A 19,336-nucleotide genomic window follows, 5' to 3' on the forward strand; every position below is an offset into this window, starting at 1 on the left:
TGCTGACCAGTTTCTCCCAGTCTCTAACTGGAAGTGAGGCAAAAGGGCAGGACAAGACGAGCCCAGGGTGGCCACAGCAATGTGCCAGGCTATGCCGCGAATGTGCAGGGGCCAAAACCTGTTGACGGCTGCGCTCTCCTGAACCAGCTTCCCTTTCGTCCTGGGGGGCTTCGCCCTGACCCCCGGACCATCAGCAGTGCAAAAAGCCCACGAAGCGGGAGGGCTGGCAGCCGCAGCCCCCCTCCATGCGGCCCCAGCCCCTCGCGGGCACAGGGAGAGGGTTGGCACGAGGCTGGAGCGAGGTTTATTGCGGGATCCGGCGGTGCCGGAGTGATACACGGCAGCTACACGGTGTTGAAGCAATAAATTAAGCCATGCAGAAGCACCGGGCGGCAGAGTCCCATCCTGCCACATTGCTCGGTGCCCAGTGGGGGACGTTTGGCAGCTGTTAAGCGATAAAATAGCTTTACACTTTATTAAATATATTAAATCTTAATAATTAAATAATTATGGAGCAAAGCTGGTTCTGCTGAACATCCCGGTCCTGTCCCAACAGCCCTGAACATGGGGTGGTTTTGGGGATGGCGACGAGTGGTGTGGGCTGGAGCCGGCCGCAGGGTGCACCAAAATGCCCTGGAAAACACCAAAATGTTGGCAAAGATCAAAAGGTCTTGGAAAGGAGGAATGCCGGCTGCTCGGCAGGGAAGGATCAAGCCACCGTGGCTGTGGGAGCCCCTGTCTCGGCGGGACCTTGCGGCATGGGTGACGCTCAGGCCCCTCTCGGTGCTGGCGGTTCCTTGTTCTGGGGAGCCCCAAGATGCGCCGGGGTGCAGATCCAGCCCTGTCGGGGGGATGCTGCCCCTGGTCTATCCTTTCCCAGCGAAATCCAGACCTCGTTCGGCAAGAGACAAGCCGGGCACTGCAACCCTGCCGGGGAATTCCTGCTGCCGCCGCCGAGCCCGCGGCATCCCCGCTGCCAACGTGCCGGGCAGGCAGGTTTGGGCAGCACCTGCTGCCTGCGTGTTGCGCTGGGTGCCAGCCATGGGGTGGGTGCCCAGCCAGGCTCGGGGGCTGCGGCAGGGGACGGTGCTGGCTCCGACGCTTGCTTGCCCCTCGGCTGTGGTGTCTGTCCGGGGGGCTTGGAATGGGCCGCCAGCCCCAGGCGCCCGCTGCCATCCCCGCTGGGCAGACGAGACGGGCCGGCGTCAGATGATGGATCCAGGGGGTATTTTTATAACCGGGCTGGAAAATTCCTCCCTTGCTTTCCCCCCCCCCCCCTACTTTTTCCCTCCTTGCAAATTAAAAAGGCTCCAAGGAGGGGGTAGGAAAGGTGGGAGCTGCAAGCAAAACCCCCTGTGTAACTGGGAGCCATCCTGGCGTTGGCTTTGCCACCGTCCCCGGTGCAGCCTGCAAGCAGCTCCGGTGTGTGCCTGGCATTCACTGCTCTGGCTTGGGCTTTTCCAGGGAATTGTTCAACTTTTTCAGCGTCTTTTTAATCCGCAGGGCGGTGAGGCGGGCCGACGGGCTCTGGTACCAGCACTCCTTCATGATCTTTGCCAGCGCTGACAAAACCTGGGGGAGGCACAGAAAGAGGGGAGAATTGAAGAGTTTCATGGGGAGAAAAGGTCTGGCTCAGGGTGGGAGGAGGGTGGCCCCCCTGGGACCCACCGAGTCGGAGAAGAGGCGGTTGGGGATCACGGGGGTCTGCTGGTCGATGCACACCACCTTCTTCATGTCCTCGAAGCTGGGGTCGCTGGGGACGGCGTCGAAGAAGGGCGGCCGGTACTCCTCCACGATGCCTGCGGGAGGGGGTGGTGGTGGCGTGAGGGCAGCGGGGGAGTGTGCAGGGTTCACCCCAAACCCTGCACATCTTGGGGTGCCCGGGGTGGCCAGCACGACCGACGTGGACCCTGCCTTGGGGGGGATGTGAAGCCCCGGGAATTGCCAGCGTGATTTGCCCCACCACACCGGCGGTGATGCTGCCTGCGGGGTGCACGGCTCCAGCTCCGGCTGCACCGTGGAACCTCGCCGGGATGGCATGGGGTGTCTGGGGTCAGCTCCAGCACTGGCTCTAGCACCGGCTCTAGCACCGCTGGTGGCTCCAGCACCAGCACCAGCACTGGCAAGAGTCCAGCACCAGCCCTACCATGAACAACAGCTCCAGCACCACCTCTAGCACCGACACCAGGTCCCGGCACCGATGCCACCTCGCAGCCCCCCCCTCCATCTGGCAGCCCCACGGCGAGCCCGTCAGCTGGCCCAGCTAATCTCCCTTTAGTGCCTCCATATGTCTGTGTGTCCGTGGGGTTTAACCCCTCTGGGCGACCCTGAGCACCCACCAACTCCCTGCACCCTGGGGGGTCACGCCTGAACCTTGGGGTCCCCTGGATCCCCTATCCCCAATGCCGTGGGGCCGTGCAGGGGCTGCACAGCCCATCCTGAAGGGTGAGGGTGCCTGGAAGGGTTAAAACCAACCGGCTGAAGGTCATCCCCAGCACATGGTTTTGGTAATTCGGAGTAAATGTTTAATCTGAAGGAGCCCCGGGGCAGTAAATGAGATTATCCCGGCCAGACTGCGCCTTGGGGGGACCTCCTGCCTCACCCACTAGCGCGCACCATTTAATTAATGCTTCTAATGGACTTTGCCGGTGGTGAGCGGCGCTGGCCGGGCAGCCCCGAGAAGGCTCCTCCACAGTGTGGGGGACCCCGTCCGTGTCCCCGTCCCCATCCCCAGGAGCCAAGCCCCGCTGGCCAGAGGTCCCGGCCATGGCTGGCTTCCAGGCAGCGCTCGACGCTGCTTGTTTTCTAATCAGTGCTGAACAAACAAAGCACTGATTGAGTCTAATGGGCCCTTTAATCAGGGAGCTGGGTGCTGACACTAGATTACAGTGTTTATAATTTACAGCTAATCTTCTGGGCGAAGGGAAAGAAAAAAAAAAGCAACAAAAAGGAGGGAAGAAGGGAGCAAGCGCGGAGCCTTGCCGCAAGCCGGGAGCGCGGCAGCAGGCCAGGAGCCGCTCACCATTCACCACCGTCCGCCGGGTGATCTCCCAGAGCACCAGCCCATACGCCCAGATGTCCGTCTTCTTGTAGGACTCGAAGCAGTCGGTGCGGATCTGTTCGCTGAGCACTTCTGGGGCCATGTAGCGCTTGGTGCCCACCCGGGGGTTGTTGCCGATGTCCAGGTAGTCGCTGCCTTGGGAGTGCATGACGGCCAGCCCTGGAGGGATGCCGGCCCCGGTCAGTGCCGTGCTGGTGCTGCATCCCCAGGATGCTGCATCCCTGGAGCACTGCATCCCTAGGGTACCACATCCCTAGGGTACCACATCCCTAGGGTACCACTTCCCTGGAGTTCTGCATCCCACCCCCATCTCACCCAGGTCTGCAATGCAGCACTGCCGGTTGCTTTTCACCAAGATGTTCCTGCTCTTTAGGTCACGGTGGGCAATGGCGGGCTTGCCCTGGGTGCCAAAGATCTCCACGTGGAGGTGGACGAGGCCGCAGATGATGGAGGAGGCCAACCCCAGGCAAGTCTCCACATCCAGGGCTGTCCTCTGCAGGTAGTCGTAGAGCGAGCCATTCTCGTGGTAGTGCGTGATGAGCCAGAGCTGGGTGCTGGAGTTCCTCGACGTCATGTCGGAGGCGATGAAACCTGGATGGGGAGAAGAGCTGTGACCGTGGAGCCACTGTACAGCCACCCCCCGCAGCCTCCTTGGCCCCCCACTCACCCAGGATGTTGTCGTGCCGGAGGAGGACAGTGTTGTAGATCTCGGTCTCACGGAACCACGACTGCTCGTCCCGGGAGGAGAAGATCTTCACGGCCACGCTCTCCCCGTGCCACACACCTCGCCACACCTCGCCATAGCGTCCTTTGCCTGCCACAGCCACGGCACCGCGTCACGCGGCCCCTCTGGCCCCCAGCGCCCTCCCCACATCCAGCGTGACGAACCCGGCTCCCAGTGTGGAAGAGCAATGGGGCGGCGCAGGGTACATTGACCTTGGCCAACTGCCACGCACCCACCCAGCCACTCTCTCCCTCCCCCATCAGCAGGACTGGGGCAGAACTTGGGGTCTCTACAGGGTTTTGGCTGAGACATCAGGTCCAACCACCCTTCCTGCATCTGGCTTCATGGTACCATCGCCGGCTACTGGGGGAAAGGGTTCAGGCACATGCCCAAGCGCCAGTTGGGGGGGCCGAGGCAGCCTCCCTTCGCGTGGGGCCCCTCTCCTTACCCACACACTCCACGAGGGTGATCTGCCGAGCCACTGTTCGCTGGACGAGGAAAGGCAGCCCCGAGCCGCTGCCTGTGGTGCAGTCATCGTTCAGCAAGTCCTGCGCAGCCAGGGTGGCAGTGGGGTCAGCTCGGTGGCCAACCCCACACCTGGCACATCCCTCCCTCCCACACCTCGTGAGCATTTGGGGTCCCCCCCCCAGCTCACCCACCTCTAAAGTGCTGTCTCCCACCATGGATGCCTTCAGCATGAGGTCTGTGTCGCCCAAGTCGCTTTTCTGGTGGCGATGCTGGGCCATCTTCCAGCAGAAGAGCACCGTGAGTGCCACGAGGATGAGGAGGGTGAGCAGCGGGACGAAGATCATCAGGAGGAGGTTGGGCAGGGAAGGTGCCTTTCCCAGGGCCTCTTCTCCTGGGTGGGGGAAACGATGGTTGGGAGCATGAAGGTGGACCTGGGAGGATGGGGAGGTCTTGGTGCTTGGGCTTGGACCTGGGGAAGGTGGCTCCGCATTGGGGTCAACCCCATGGACGGCAGCTCTACAGGCACAGCCCAAGAAGCTGAGGACATCTTGCTGACCATGTCCCACCTGGGAAAGGGTGACCCTCGAGGTGCTGAGTGAGGATGGGGATGATCTGGAGACCCAACCACATCTCCAGCCATGCAGGCAGCTCTGCCCCTCTCCCCCTGGCTCCTTGAAGGGGACCATGCCCCCGTACCTTGCAGGAAGATCTCCAGCTCGGCATTGCACATGCTGGAGTCGCAGCACCTCATGCCGTACTGCTCCGTCACGGGCGTGTGGCAGTTCTCCAGGATGTTCTGGGAGAAGCAGCCCTTGTGCTGGGTGATGGTCCCTTCCTCCTTCCTCTTGCTGACGAAGCACACCTGGCCCGTGCAGGTGGGCAGGCTGCAGTGTGGCACGTCGCAGACGCACAGCAGCTCGTCTGTGGGTGCAAGGAAGAGGTGTGTTGTGCCATGGGGCCACCCCACTGCCTGGCCCGGGGCATGCTGGTGGCTTTGAGGACTATGACATCTGTCCTAAAGACTCTTGAACCAAATTTTGAGAGCGGGCAGCCTGGGACTACCATTGTCCAGGCTGAGGAAGGCAGCTGCGTGTGGTCAGCACAGGGAAGCCCATCCTGAGACCTTCTGGAAAATTGCTTGCTCTTGGCTGGGACCCAAGCACCAGCTCTGAAGCTGGGGGTCGCCTGTCTGCATGCTCCCAGGGAGGCAGTGGAGGGGCCATGCATCCAGCTGGGATTAACTGGGATGCACTGGTTCACAGCACACAGGGTCACATCCTGCCCGTGGGATCCCAGGGGACATGGGAGCTCCAGGGCTGCCTGCAGGAGCCAGGTCCTGGGAGCCAGGATAGGACCAAAAGCCTCAAACTCAGCTGGTGCCTCCCCAGAGGGTGCTCCAGAGACACTGTGTTTCAGGAGCTGGGTGTCGAACCCTGGGTCTTTCCTGGAGCTTTCATCGGCCGCCCCGAAGGCGCTTCCCCGCACCGTGGTGCCGGAGTGGCACAGAGGGTGGCCACGCTCCCAACCTCCTGATTTAGCTCTGCCCTTTCGCGCAGAAAATATCCCTCCTGGAATCAGCGAGTTCAGCGAGAGGGCAGCCAGACAGACGGCGGCGAGGGGACGGACGGACGGCGGCGAGGGAACGGATGGCTGTGGCCAGGTCCCCTCTTGCGCCTGTCGCCCTGCTGCCCCAAAGGCTGCCTGGTGCCAGGGCCATGGGGTGGTGGTGTGGCTGGGTCGGTAAGTCCTGGGAGTTGGTGGCCCCATGGGCAGGACAGGGACATGGTGGGGACTCGTCCCCCTGCCAAGCTCTGCTGCTCCTTCCCGGCACAGCCACGCTGCTTTGGTCCTCCCTGCACAAGCACCCAGCCTGGATTCGTCCCCAGGTCACCCTGATGCTCCCCTGGGAGCAGGAGCAGCTCATCCCTGCTCCCCACCATCACCCCTGGGAAAAACCACGTTTTAAAGCATGTGCATGCTAGCCTTTTCCCCATCTCCCCTCTGGTGACGTCAAAGCACTTGATGAACCGTAATTAATTAAGCTGAGATCCTCTTTGGGAGGCAGGTCACGGTCCCAGAGGGGAGAAGCCCCCCACTGGGGACGACGTGGGTCCCCGAGGAGCCCTGCCTCCCTCGGCGCTTGCTCCAGGCAAGCTCGAACGAGCTGCTCTCCGCAGTGGTTTATTTTGAGCAGAGCAAGCGATGACGTTCCCAAAGAGCCGAGGGTTTATTTTAACCCCCCGAGCGTGGCGGAGAGCATCCAGTGCTGGCTGCCTTCACCGCATCGTTTTGGTACTCACCAGCTGCGAAGCCGATGGAGAAGGTCATCAGTGCCAGCACCGCCCGGCCACAGGCTCCACACGGCATTTTCCTGCGGAGAGCAGAGGGGGTGAGAGGCAGCCCACCGCAGCCCACCGCAGCCCACCGCAGCCCTTAGCCCCCATGATGAGGCTCATTGCCGGGCCGGGAATGGCTGTGGGGGCTTTGGGAAGGAACTGGGGAGCAATAGAGGCCGGCGGGGAGGGAGAGGGCAGGTGGAGCGGTGGATGTGCTGCTTCCAAGTGGAGTTCAGCTCCGGACGTCTGGGGTACAGCCCTTCCTGAGAGCAGATCCCCAAGAACTCCTGAGCTCGGGGGACCTCCTGACAGCGGTGTGGGACACCGTGCATGGCCCCGTGGTTCTCGGGAGCACTCCGGAACAGGGACCTTGCCATGTCCATGCTGCCCCAACATCCTTCCTATATCCCAGCAATCCGTATTCTGTCATTTCCCACCATTCCTGTGGCTCCCATGCTGTAAAAACACAGCCGGTGGCAGACCCCATGGGCTCGGCAGCCATGGCGAGCGCGGTGATGGCCGTGGCACTGCCGGAGATCCCAGAGTCGGCAAGACCCATGCCGTAGGACGGAGCTGAAAGCCCCCATGCCGCATCGCTCACCCCCAACGGAGCCGGAGCTGCCGGGTGCAGCTCAGCCCCTGGGGGGCTTCTGTATGGAGCTTATCGATGACACAAGCAGAGGCGCTGCGGGCAGCCAAAAATTCCCCAGCTGCGCCTTTGGGGGAAGTTTTGCTATTTTTTCTCTCTCTTTTTTTTTTTTTCCTTGTAAAAGAGACATTTCTGCCAAGCCAAACACAGCGGAGCCGGCGCTGCCCCCTGCCCCTCGCCCTGCTGGCATCACTGCCCCTTTCACATGGCCGAGAGCTCGGCCGGCGGCGGCCAGGGCTCCCCAGCCCCTCCTCGGCTCATTCTTCGTGGTTCCCGACATAAACACGCCAAAGTCTCCGTTTCCTGCAATTGAAGGAGCCCTGCCCAGGGCTGCCGGGACAGGAATCAAGATTGTTTAGATTCTGGCCTTGATGGGGAAGCGAAGTCACGCAAGCCTGGCCCTCGAGAGCACACACGTATGTGGCTGACTTAGGCAGTCTCCGGCCGTAGCATAAAATGGGCTTTTCCTCCCCAAAATAGCTCACTTCGTTGTTGCTCATGGGGAGGAAACGGCGACCGGGTCCCAGGGCTGGAAAGGCAGGAGCAGGGTCTGGTACCGGGTGCCCTGTGCCAGGAGCGATGCTTGGGCTGATCTCCGGCTGAAGCAGCAGCTGATCCCTCGACTGGCCCAGGATCAGCTTTATTTTAAAAACCAAACTCCCCTGGAGTTGGGCTGCTGTTCCCTGAGCCTCCAGGATGCTCCCAGGCACGGTGCTTCTCCTTGCAATCCCGAGAGCTACAAAACGCATCTTTTTAAAGGGAAGCCAAGATTCCGGGTGGTGAATTCCCTCCTCGGGGGCACTTCCACAAAATCCCAAGCCGTTAGACGGCTGCGGGATATTTGCCATGAAACACAAAGCAGCCAGGGCCTCACCCAAAACTTTGCTGTATGGGCAACAACATCACAAGGATGTGTGTTGGTGTTAACCGAGAGCAAACCTTAATCCAGAGCCGCCCCTGGCATCCCACGGGAAAAACATCCCGGGTGCTTCTGTAACGGGTCAAACCAGCCCCTGCGTTGCCATCCCTGTCCCCAACCTTTCTCCCTCCTTTCTCACGCTGGACCTGCAGCTCACGCACCTTCCTGGCGTGCGGAGCATCTTCCCCAGCCTGGCTGGGAGGTGATGGCAAGTCACGTTGCTGTCTTACATCCTTCCATCCTTTGGGATTTGCAGCAGCATCAGGAGAAGGAAAAAACCCCAACTGAAACCTCTCGGATGGGGTGTGGGCGCCGGCAGAAGCGGCTGGGAGCAATAGGCAGTTGTGCCGCAGCACTGGCCGGACGGGGGGGTCTGGAGCAAGACCCAGCCCCGGGGAAGGGGGATTTCCTGGTGACCCCACGGAGAGAAAAGCAAAGGGACTGTTGAAGGGAGATGGGGCGGGAGGCTGCGGGAACCTGGGAAAGGGGGTGGCTGGACACAATCCTCAGGGACATGCGTGATGGCTGGAGGGTCCCTTGCTCTTACTGGGGTGGCTCGGCAGAGCTTTGCAATCCTGGCTCTTCCGCCCTCCCCTGTGTTTTCTGCTGCTCCTGGGGGGGGGTTTCGCCACAGGATGCGGCTCGTGACTCAGTTCCCCTCTGTCGCCTTTTCGCAGGGAGCCAGACACAGCAGAGACCCTCGTGCCGGCTGGTGCCGGTGCCAGCTGGGGGGAAGCAGGGTGAGCCAGGCGTGTGCGATGGTACCAGCTGCAGGTGCGAAGGGCTGGATGGACACCACGTCGGAGTCGGTGAGAGCTTTGCCACAGGCTCCCAAAGCTTCAGCCTGGTTTTAAGGAACAGACAGAGGTTTTCCTCCCTGCTCCCTGTAGCTGCAGGTTGGTCACGCATGCAGCAAAGCCATTTGCATCCTTCGGTGCAGCCGGCGCAGGAGAGACGTTCAGCTCAGGGACCCACACCGGTGGGCTGCACCGTGCTGGCCCTTCTTGCACCGATGGGCATCACTGCACCGTAAATAAGAGACAGGCAAAGAGAGTGGCAAAACCAGTTCATGTTAATCATTTCATGGGGCTGGCATCACACGCAGGTCCTCGTGCAGAGTGGGGATGAGGGGAGTGTTCCTGCCCCAACTTTGCGGCAGGGTTCGAATGCCGGCAGAGCTCCCACGGCATGGCTCGCACCAGCTTTGCTTTAGGCACTTTGTTCTGAAAATGGAGCCTCCTCAGGGGCCGTTTGGCTCTTCCTCGCCCACCCCTCCTCCAAGAGACCCAGGGTTTGGCTTTGCAGAAGGGGCACGTCGAGGCATCGTGTCCTGCGCCGTCGCTGCTGTCGGTGACCCACTGCCCTCGCTCCAGCCCCCGCTAGCGGAGCTGTCAACTTTCCCTCATTTTCCCCCACGCCTTTTCAAATACACCCAAATTCCCCATTTCCCACATCAGCTCTGGGCTTTTGGTATCAGCTGTGTATTGTTTCAGCTCTTTAGCAAAGACCTGGGGACAGATCCTGCTACTGTTGCACTGGTGTAAATCCAGATTTATGCTCCCAGCTCCGCCAGAGCCCTGATTCCAGCCTCCACCAACCCTGACGTCAACCCCGGTGTCCCACCAAATGTGAAGGAAATGGGGCCAAATCCTGATTTCATCTGCACGGGGGTAAATCAGGAGGGAAGCACTGAGGTCGGTGCAGCCTCGGACCCCGTGAGCGCGCAACGCTTCCCCACTCACCTACAGCATCCGTGTCCCACAGTCGCCCACGGAACTGCCCGGTCCCGGCGAGGCTTTCCCGGCTGCAGTCCCGAGCTCGGAGGTGGTGTGTGTGGCTCAGCCGGGGCAGCTCTGCTCCGTGCCGTGTTCCCCGGCTTGGAGGAGCTTCATGGGTCTGCTCCCCTCCCACCGCTCGTCCCGGCACTGTGGGGGCTCCCGCGGCTGCGGTGTTGCCCGTCCCGGTGGGGGAATGTCTCTGTCCCTGTCCCGACCCTGGGGACTCGGCTCAGCAGCTCTGTTGTCCGAGTGCAGCCGCTTGGCAAGCGCTCTGTGGTCTGGATGTGGGAGAAGTCAAAAAAATGTTTCTTATTACTGCCTCTTCCTGCCTGGCTTCTCTCCACCACTCCCAGCTAATAAAGCATTTCCTATTGCTGAGCACACATCCACGGCCAGCCTCCCTTCCTCCCGCACACCGGGCCCCAGCTCCATCCTGGTTGCTCTCCCTCGACCCGTTCCTCCCACCCCTGTCCTTCACTGGGCACTTTCCCACCAGGTTTCCTGGTTTTCAAGGCAAACCCAAGCCTTTGGTGGGGGGACGTCCATCAGGTCTCCTTCCCGGAGTATCTGAAGGCATTTGGCAGAAATGCAGCTGGTTGCTTTGGTGGTGCTGGGGGTGGGAATGGTCTGGATAGATGCTGTGGGAATGACCTTGATGTGCTTGGCCATCCCTTCTGCTCCAGCATCCCACCTTTGTGGGGATGGGAGCATCATGGCAGAGCCAAGGGGCTCCCCGGTTATTCAGTGCTGGCCACAAGACTTTTGGTGTACTGCGCTGGAGGGCAGGGGACGTTTTCTCCCCCGGGTGTAAAGCAGCATCAGGGGGTGCTGCCGAATGGTCACCCCATTAGGGACGCTCTGCCCTGGCTGCTGGCGCGGAGCAGGGCTGGGGTGGGCCAAGGGAGCTTGCTCGGTGCCTCCTGCCCGCACGTCCCCGCCGTCCCCCACCGTGGCCCTTGAGATGCCACGGCAGCAGGCGCTGGGATGCCGACGGCGGGGCCGTTCCCACGGCAGGAGGCTGGGCACTTCCCGCTCCCCCAGGACACGTGGGGCCGTCGGAGCTGCGGGCAGTGGAAGTGCCGCTTCCCCTTTTGCCGCTTCGGGGTTCTTCTTTGGGCCAGCCGCCTCTCAGCAGTTTCGTAGTCCTCCCATCCCCCCTCCTCTCCCTCCAGCACCTTTCCAAACCCCATCCCTGCCTTTCTCTCAGCTGATCGCCCCGGCACAGTGACCCGCTCCCATGGGCAGGCGAAGGCAGCCAGCAGCAGGCAGCGTGCAGGATGGCATTGCGGCCTCTTTCCTAACAAAGTCACAGGGCCTGATCTACCTCTCCATTCCCCATTGCATCACCAACCCCAATTGCATCACGAACCCAACTGGCACCCAGAGCCTCTCCATGCTGGCGGAGCACTTTGAGTCTTGCCCGCCGCCTCCCCCCTGCTATCGCCCATGATCTAGGAAGTTTAAACAAACAAAAACACAAAACCAGGATAAAACATGAGGGACCTTCACGCATGACCTTGCCCACACCGGGGCCGGGAGCTTTGCAGAGCCGGCGCAGGGGAAACGGGCAGTTTCCATCTGATAGGAGCCGCCCGGGAGGAAGCCGGTGCCTGCAGACGCCTTATCGCCGTGACCATCTTTGCTCTGGCGCACAGGTCTCGGTGATCTGACTGGCGATCAGCCCCTCCCGGGGTTATTCCTGGATGGCTCCTGTGTCCTCGCTGCCTTCCATGGGTGCAGGCACACGGCGAGTGTCAGCACCTTGCTTTTACAGCTGCAGGCAGGAGTTTCCCCAGGCAGCCGAACGTGGCAGGTCTCCGGCAAGGTCTGGTGCCGGCTGTTTTGGTCCCTACGCTTCCATCTTCCAAATGGGGCAGCTTCATTTTTTAAACCGTAATCATCACTGGGGGGATAAATACTTGCCTAAAAACTTCTAAAAGTTACTAAGTCCTATTCTTGGGCCACTTGAAGGGCAGGGATGGGTGGGAGCCCCGGACCAGGCTGTGGCTCTGGCACTGCCGCCGTGGGAAAGCAAATTCATCTGGAGCAGGGACTGACTGTAGAGGTGCGTTAATGAACATACCGAACCCACCCCAGGCTCTCTTAGCCGCCGGCAGGGCGATCCCTGCCCTGCTCCGCACTCGCGCCGGTGCCAGCCCCTGGCTGGGGCAGACGGGGTGAATCAGCGGGGATGGGCGCCCGCCTCGGTGCTGGGCTGAGCGCCGGCACGCCGGCAGCACCGCGACTCACGATCCCGCACCGGCCCTGCCTGCCATGGTGCAACCTCCCACCACCCTCTCGAAGCCAAAGTGAGACCTTCCGTCATTGTTTGGATGCTCGTCACCGCGCATGGTGACTTTATCCCACAGAAGGGTGCGGGGCACCCCTGGACCGTGGTGGGACACATCCAGCCGCCCCTCGGGGTTTCACCGAGCTGTCCCTGCCGTGGCAGAGGGGGATGAGGGGCCAGCGGGAGCCTGTCTCTCCCTTCCCCCTGCGCTGCAGGAGCCAGGCTGGCGTGGTGCGTGCGATGGCTGCTCCATGTGCCGTCCGCCCCCGGCTCATCTGCGAGCCGCCGCCGGGAGCTGGCGAAGGAGGGCAGCCACGTGCCGGGGAGCCTGATGTGAGCCAAGGGCTGGAGGGGAACAGACGGGGAGGTTGCAGCTCCTTCCCGACGAGCATCCTTTCCTGCCTGCTTGTGACTCGCCCCAAACCTCCTGGTGCCCACCGAAAGGCAGAGCTGCAGCCTAAAAGCGGGGAGATGGGGCTTTTGTCCCTCTAAAGAAGGGGGTGGCGAAGGGAGGGGGCTCCGTCCTGGGCTGCGTGCCTGGCCAAGAGTTATTTATTACCCGGATAACTAGTGCTTCGAGCAGCTCTCGGTGCCAGTCGCTTTCCCTGGGGGGCAAACCCTGGGTGCTTGGGTGCTGCAGGAGCCAACACGGCTGCTCAGGGCAGGCAGCACCCCAGTTTTACCTTCCTACGTGTCAGGAGGGAGCCGGAGTTAAGAGGAGCTTGAAATATTGGGAGCACAAGCTTGCTGCCCTGCAGCACATCCAGCGTGCACCAGCACCCAACAAAAAAGCAGCTGCACAGCTCCCTGTGGGAGCGGGTCTGGGGGGCTGCATGGGTGCAGATGAGGGGCCCCAGGGCTCCATGTGGGTGCAGGCTGGAGGTCCCAGAGGGTGGTTTGCTTGGGAACAGGGACCACTGGGTCCTGTCCCAGGTAACGTTGGAGCACAAAAGCTGCAGCTGGGGATGGAGCCCATGGGCACCCCAGGTTTGGTTTCCAGCCCATGCCTGGCATCCAGAGCTCCTGTTAACCCTCCTGCAGCGTGGAGATGCTTCCCCACGCTGAGCCTTGGTTTGTCCATCTGCAACCCGGGAATACACAGGAGTGGGGAAGTTAATGTCACTGAGGGGGTGACGGGGTGGACAGGGGATGCTGGTAGCAAGGGGGAAGCATTCCTGCCAGCCCAACAAACAACCCTGAGCTTTATTCATTAAACCAATCCTGTTAACATGGCAACCACTTCCATTTTAATTTGCACAACCATGTTCCACCACGTGCTGCAATATCAAGATTTCAGAAAGATCAAAGAGGCAAAAAAAAAAAAAAAAGAAGATAAAAAGGAAAAAAGAAAAGAGCCGCTTCTGCCACAGACCTGCTCCCTGGCAGACCCAGAGCTCGGCCCAGGGCTGGGTCTCAGCACGTCAGAGCCCGGCATGACCAGAGCCAGGCCGGGGTGTCCACCCTCGAGGTGGGAGAGGACAAGGGGCCGGGGACCCAGGACCACAAGGGCTGGGGCATCTCAGCTGGGTACATCCACAGCATCCTCCTCCCTCGGGCACCACCATTCCCCTGGGGAAGGAAACCACCCTTATGCCAAAAAAGCAAGTGGGTCCAAGTGGATGGCTGGGACCTCGCCCCCACCGTGACACCTCTCACTTAGCATCTCTTCCCCCCTTTCTTCTTTTTCTCCTCGTTCTTTGCCTCCTTGGCTGCTTTCTTCTCCTCCTTCAGCTCCTTGTACTTCCACTTGGGTGGCTGCAGCAGGTTCTTGTCCTTCCCTCGCTGCCTCCGCTCCCTCGAGCTGGCAGGCGGGCAGGAGTCTTTGCTCACTTTGATTTTTGGGACAGGCTCTCCAGGGAAGATGCTGTTCCCACGCCGCAGCCACAGGGGCAGGAATCTCAGGAGCCCACTGGCCGGCTGGCGTGGTGGCAGGAGCCGGATCTCCGACATGGCTTGGCCATTGCAAGAGGATGCGCCGGTGCTGGGGCATGAAGTGGATTCTGGCTCAGCATCTGGATCTGGCATGTGCTGCCCGAGGATCTCCGGCACGGACAGCCTGCGCTTGCCCACCTCAGGGGGGCTGTCGGGGCAGACAGTTTGGCAAGCAGTGGCCACGAAGGGGCTGGCAAGGGAAGTGGTCATCCTCACCATGTGGTCCATCACGCCATCCTCCTTGGGGTCGTGGGGGAAGCTGAAGGTGAACATGGATTGGATCTTCTCTGACAGCCTCTTGCCCCTGGATTTGGGGCTCAGTGCCCTGGCCACCAACTCAGCCAGGGCCGGCCACTCGGGCCGGTACTGGCTGCCAAACTGCTCTGCCCGTGGGCGCTGCAGGAGACTCCGGATCCGCATGGTCGTCTCGAAGCGGCCAGTGAAGGCTGCCCACTCCCTGGCCGTCTTCCCCTTGATGGGATCCACTGCTTGCAGGTCTGCTCCTGGAGACACCGGCATGCAGAGAGCATCACCGCAGTGTCCCACCCTGTCCCACCCCAGAGAGCAGGGAGCAAGCGCATGGCGAGCAGCAATGTCACTCCTTCCCCCAAAATCCCAGAAAATCCCTGGGGAGATGCTCACCAGCCAGGAGCAGAGCAGCCACGCAGTCATGCCGCCCCTGCACCGCAGCCTTCATCAGCGCCGTCAGGCCCCGAGGGTCTCGCTTGTCCACCTCGAGTGCGGGGTAGTAGTTGAGGAGGTAGTTGACGATGGTGATGTGTCCTTAACAGCCAGAGAGAAGCTGCGTTAGAGTTTCAACAGTTAAGGAGTGATAACTGCTGGTGCCTGTTGGAGAAAGAGTATTTAGGAACTGCATTGTTTGAGGACAAAGGTGCAGAAACTCGGAGGGATCAGGACCAACAAGGTTTGGATTTATTTTGTTTTGGGTTTGGCTGTGCAGGGAACAGCGCTGGTGCACCAGCTGCTTCAGCAGAGAATGCAGGAAAGAGTCCAAAAATGCAAACCCCCATATCAATTCCAGCAAGGATAAAATGGGAATAAAGGGTGATCCCCACTTTGAGACCCTCCTCCTTTCGCCTGTGGTTAACAAGGGTGGAGGCAGCCGGGCTCTTCTGCTGTAACGAGGAGAACCATCGTGACCAGAGAATTGGTCCATATACACGGCATTTGCCAGCTCGGACCTTGTGTACAGGTAAATCACTGCAGCTCATGGAGCTTTTCTGGAGCACGTGGGGCAGCTCCGGCTCAGCTTGACACCACTGCTTGGGTGGGATGTGTTGCGAGACAACATTGCTGTAGGAATCTCCATTTTTGCATCATCTACCCAGTTTTAAAACGGTGCTAAGATGAACCATAAACTTAGATGGGGAGGGTCACATCCCTTGGAACCCTTGGCTTTCCTGACGGCTCATTTTAAGGTTTTTGGAGGGGAAGCACAGGGGGGTCACATCACTTCTCAAGGGGTCTCGTGGGGGCTGCCCTGTGCCAAGGCCAAGCGCGGTGCCTACCTGCCTGGGCTGCCATCATGAGGGCCGTGTTCCCGTCCTTGTCCTGCTGGTTGACGTTTATGTAGGGGCACTTCTGCAGCAGGGGCACGATATCGATGAAGCCCTTGTAGCAGGCAACCATCAGCCCGTTCTGGAGAGGGGGCGGCACTCAGCACCGGGGCTGGTACTGCACCATCCTCCCCACTGCGGTGCTCCCCCATGGTCCCCCCACCCCAAACCAGACAGGCTCAGGATGGGACAACAGGCAAGGTTCTACTCCAAGTATTGGATCAATCCCAGGAGACCCATCCTGTGTCAAAGCCATCCCACCTGGGACTCTCCGTCCTGCCCCACCTGCTTTAGCAACCACCATCCTTCAGGATTTGCCTATTCCCAGGAAATCCTCTTTCTGCTCTGCAGGGTGCCCAGGCAGCCACTCACCCTCCCGTTGACATCCAGCTCTGTGGCCTCACTCCGGGTCACCCCGTGCTCCAGCCTCTCCTGCACCAGCTTGGCATCATTCCTGGCGCAGCACTGGTAGAGGCTGAGGTCCCCAGCACCATCAGCCCCCGGGGAGAGCTCATAGCAAGGGTAGACGGAGTCGTCAGAGAAGATACTGCCGGTGTCTGAGGGTTCTGACTCCTCCTTCTCCTCCTCCTCCTCCTCATAATACAGCTCCGGGTCGGAGGCATCCAGGCTGGAAGTGGGGGCTGCAGCATGTTCTCCTCCACCACAGGCATCTGTCATCCGGCCTGGCTGGGGGGAGCGAGCCCAGCTTGGCCCCGAGCCCTGTCTGGGGCCAGGAGCCTCTCCCGGGGGGACGAGGGGACACTCCGGACCATTCACTCCCCCCTGTGCAGACACAGAGTGGGCGTGGGAACCATGTGCGCTCCGGCATCACTCATCCCACTGGGAAGCCTCAGCCAGCTCCCAGCCGCCAGCACAGCCTGTGGGTCCAGTTTCCATCCTCTGTCCCATGCAAATGCTTGCACTGGGGGCTTGGATGCTGCAAAACCCCAGGTGGGGAGCGGCTCCCCACAGCACCGTCTCCAGCAGGGAAAACGGGGGGACATCTTGGGAGTTTGAAAGGCCGATAAATGTCCCTTGGTCTAGGTGTTGAAACCAGGTGGATGGGGGGATTGGGAATGTCTCTGGGGTGGTAGCGATGCCGATCGGGGCACTGAAAGCAGCCGGGCTGTCATGCCAAGTGCCAGCAAGAAGACCCCATCTCCATCCCTCCCCACACGACACAGCCAGGGTCTGAGCCCTTCCCACGGTGCCCTCCCCACTTAACTGGTGCACATCAAAGCAGCTGCAAAGACCTTTCCTAGCAGCAGGACCAGAGAAGTGTACAGAGAGAAGGGTTAAATCCAGCTCCCTGTGACCAAGCAGCAGGATAGCAGAGGCCGGAGCAGCTCTCGGGTCCCCGAGGAGCCCCTTAAACCACATGACACAGGGCAACCCGCAGCCCTGGTACAGGAGCTCTGGGGCAGGGACGGACTGGCTGCAGCCTGGCAGCAGAAATTAAACTGGTTTACTTCTAAGTAGAAGCCAATTATTAATTGATTGGTGCTGTGAAAGGAAGAAAGCCTTTGCAATTCCATTAAACTCTCCCACCCCTCTCAGATATCCCAATGCAGGCTCTGGGGATGAGGGATGCCCTTCTCACTGTAGCCGGATCTTACCTGGGGCTGCTCAGACCTTCCACGTGGGTCCTTCTTCAGCTGGGCAGCATCACGGCTCCAACCAGGACGGAAAACTTTGTGAGAGACAGTGGAAAATCACCCCTACCCTTTGCAGTGAGAAAGAGGTTTCTGCTGTGTGTCTGAGGTGGCCTTTGGGCACCAAAGCTGTGACAACCTGCACGTTGACGTGTGCTCAGCTAGCCAAGATATCTTAATTTAAACTGTTGCTTAAAATGGCTCCATCCATCCTGAGCAGGATCAGGACTGCTTGGGCAGGATTTAACATCTTTAGCTGAGGAGCTGCTGGGAGTCCTGGGCTGTATTTTTATACCTGTCTCACCTCGGTAAGATGCTGCTGCCTGAGCAGCCCCCATCAGCTCAGCTAAAACCCCCAAAACTCCTTCCAGCTCCCTTTATATGCAAGTGAATTTGCTGCTCAGATAAATCTGGGGAACTGCTATTTTGGCCAAGGGCACAGATACCTGTAACTGTGCAGGTGCATTAAATAAACTCTGCAATCCCCCCCTGAGAGGTGCCTTGGAGCCTCCAGCCCCTCTCCTCCTCTGGGCATCGAGATGCCAAAGCCCTCAGGACACCGGCGAGCACAGGGCAGCCTTAGCGGAGGAGCTGCAAAAACTGGTTTCCTGAATTCCATGTGAAACATAACTGCTCTCTTATCTTCATCTTTAAAGGTTTTTTTTTTGTGTGTGTTCATTGATTTTTACATGTTTTCTGAGGTACAGGGGCCAGCTGGCCTGTGAGATCTGGGAAAGGGCACTTTTAGTCTCCAGATCAGCTATTTTCATGGCAAAAAGGCGTGAGTTTGGTCCCAAAGCAGATCGTGGGAGGCCACGTTCTCCATTTAAAGCAGCCATTAAGGCAGAGTCCCAAAGGTCACTTTGCTTCCATCCTTGAACATGAAAATACGGAGCAGATGAAGGATCCCAGCTGTTTCCTCTGTGCTGGGTGCATCCTGCTGGGAAGCGCGAGCTGAGGGTCCCGATGCTGAACATCAGGATCCTGCTGCTGACCATGAGGATCCCGAAGCTTAACACTGTGGAGCCGGAGCTGGGCTCAGCGCTTGCAGTGTCCTCCCAAACCCCGGTGTCACCCCGGCCATGTCCATCCCTGCCAGGGGCCAGGACCTGCTCCGAGCCCTTCGACACCGCGTGTAGCTGGGCTGCCAGCCCCCTCCGGGCTCCTCTGCCTGGGAAAGCCCCCCAAACTCCATGGGGGAACCTCTGTGGTTCTGGATCCCCTATTGCAGCACCAAAACCCAACCCTCGCCCATCACTTTGGGGCTGAGCTTCATCAGCGGGATGGTGCGGCCAGCGCGGTGTCACCCCGGTGTGACACCTCCTTGCCCCACAGCCACCCTCCCACGCTGCCTTATCTCGGGAGAGAACCTGGAGCAGATTTAGGGCTTAGGGAGTTATCCGGGGAGTTCCGTGCCGTAATCTGCCGCCTGCCGCAAGCAGGAGGCTCTGAGCCGGTTGCGTAAGGACGAGGTCTGGGGTGCCGTGGTCTCAGCTCGCCCAATTCTCGCCCCGTTGCCGGTGCCTTCGGTGGGGATGAAGGTTTCCCCCAGTGCAGTCCCGTTGGGGTGGCCAGGCCACGGAGGGGGACAGGCTGATCGGCACCGGAGGACATTGCTTGTGCTGGAGAGGGGGGTGTTGTGTGGATTTGCAAAACCTCCGGCTGCCACAAGGGGATGCCGGAGGCTGCGGTAGGAGGCTGCGTCCCGCCGGTCCCGGTGGCTCCGGTCGGGAAGGACGGGGTCGGGGCGGCCGGGCAGCTCCGGGCAGGGGTGACAGATCTGTTCGGCTGCTTCCAGCACACCCTTGTCCTCCCACAGAGTTGGAAAGACACATATGACTTCTGAGAGGGCAGCGGGTAGGCTGGGTATAGGTCTTCTATTTTATTTTTTGTTTATTTATTTATTTAAAGAAGTTTGTACGTAGATGTCATGGCATCCTCCCAGGCGTC

The 19,336-nt window shown here is 60.2% G+C and overlaps 2 protein-coding genes across 5 annotated transcripts; both read right to left on the minus strand.

Moving 5' to 3' along the window:
• Window positions 1-448: 448 nt before the first annotated feature.
• On the minus strand, window positions 449-10,246 carry ACVRL1 (activin A receptor like type 1). Its single transcript, XM_069806185.1, has 12 exons — window positions 9,900-10,246; window positions 8,705-9,001; window positions 8,319-8,398; window positions 6,554-6,624; window positions 4,950-5,174; window positions 4,445-4,644; window positions 4,234-4,333; window positions 3,729-3,875; window positions 3,377-3,652; window positions 3,023-3,220; window positions 1,669-1,799; window positions 449-1,572 (listed from the first exon to the last, which is right to left on the minus strand). The coding sequence occupies exons 3-12, from the start codon at window positions 8,336-8,338 to the stop codon at window positions 1,438-1,440; spliced, it is 1,503 nt and encodes a 500-aa protein (XP_069662286.1). The 5' UTR covers window positions 8,339-8,398; window positions 8,705-9,001; window positions 9,900-10,246; the 3' UTR covers window positions 449-1,437.
• A 3,066-nt stretch (window positions 10,247-13,312) lies between these two features.
• On the minus strand, window positions 13,313-17,556 carry ANKRD33 (ankyrin repeat domain 33). 4 transcript variants are annotated; one of them, XM_069806189.1, is made up of 6 exons: window positions 17,351-17,556; window positions 16,107-16,517; window positions 15,687-15,816; window positions 14,800-14,940; window positions 14,374-14,660; window positions 13,313-14,206 (listed from the first exon to the last, which is right to left on the minus strand). In XM_069806189.1, the coding sequence occupies exons 2-6, from the start codon at window positions 16,410-16,412 to the stop codon at window positions 13,814-13,816; spliced, it is 1,257 nt and encodes a 418-aa protein (XP_069662290.1). In that variant the 5' UTR covers window positions 16,413-16,517; window positions 17,351-17,556; the 3' UTR covers window positions 13,313-13,813. The 4 variants fall into 4 exon arrangements, with proteins under 4 accessions (XP_069662290.1, XP_069662289.1, XP_069662287.1 ...); XM_069806188.1 differs by having other exon boundaries at window positions 13,318-14,660; window positions 16,107-16,421; window positions 17,351-17,555; XM_069806186.1 differs by having other exon boundaries at window positions 13,319-14,660; window positions 17,351-17,555.
• Window positions 17,557-19,336: the final 1,780 nt, after the last annotated feature.

Source organism: Haliaeetus albicilla, chromosome 18 (assembly GCF_947461875.1).
Source record: "Haliaeetus albicilla chromosome 18, bHalAlb1.1, whole genome shotgun sequence".
Classification (NCBI taxonomy): Eukaryota; Metazoa; Chordata; class Aves; order Accipitriformes; family Accipitridae; genus Haliaeetus; species Haliaeetus albicilla.

Coding starts and splice junctions, on each gene's coding strand:
- ACVRL1 (XM_069806185.1), bottom strand. CDS start 8,338: ATGCTCCGCACGCCAGGAAG. Junction 5,175..6,553: donor CTCCATCGGCTTCGCAGCTG/GTGAGTACCAAA, acceptor TTGCACCCACAG/ACGAGCTGCTGTGCGTCTGC. Junction 1,800..3,022: donor CCGGCGGACGGTGGTGAATG/GTGAGCGGCTCC, acceptor CCCCTCCCGCAG/GCATCGTGGAGGAGTACCGG.
- ANKRD33 (XM_069806188.1), bottom strand. CDS start 16,412: ATGACAGATGCCTGTGGTGGAGGAGAACATGCTGCAGCCCCCACTTCC. Junction 15,817..16,106: donor AGCTGGATGTCAACGGGAGG/GTGAGTGGCTGC, acceptor CCCCCTCTCCAG/AACGGGCTGATGGTTGCCTG. Junction 14,941..15,686: donor CATGATGGCAGCCCAGGCAG/GTAGGCACCGCG, acceptor CTGGCTGTTAAG/GACACATCACCATCGTCAAC.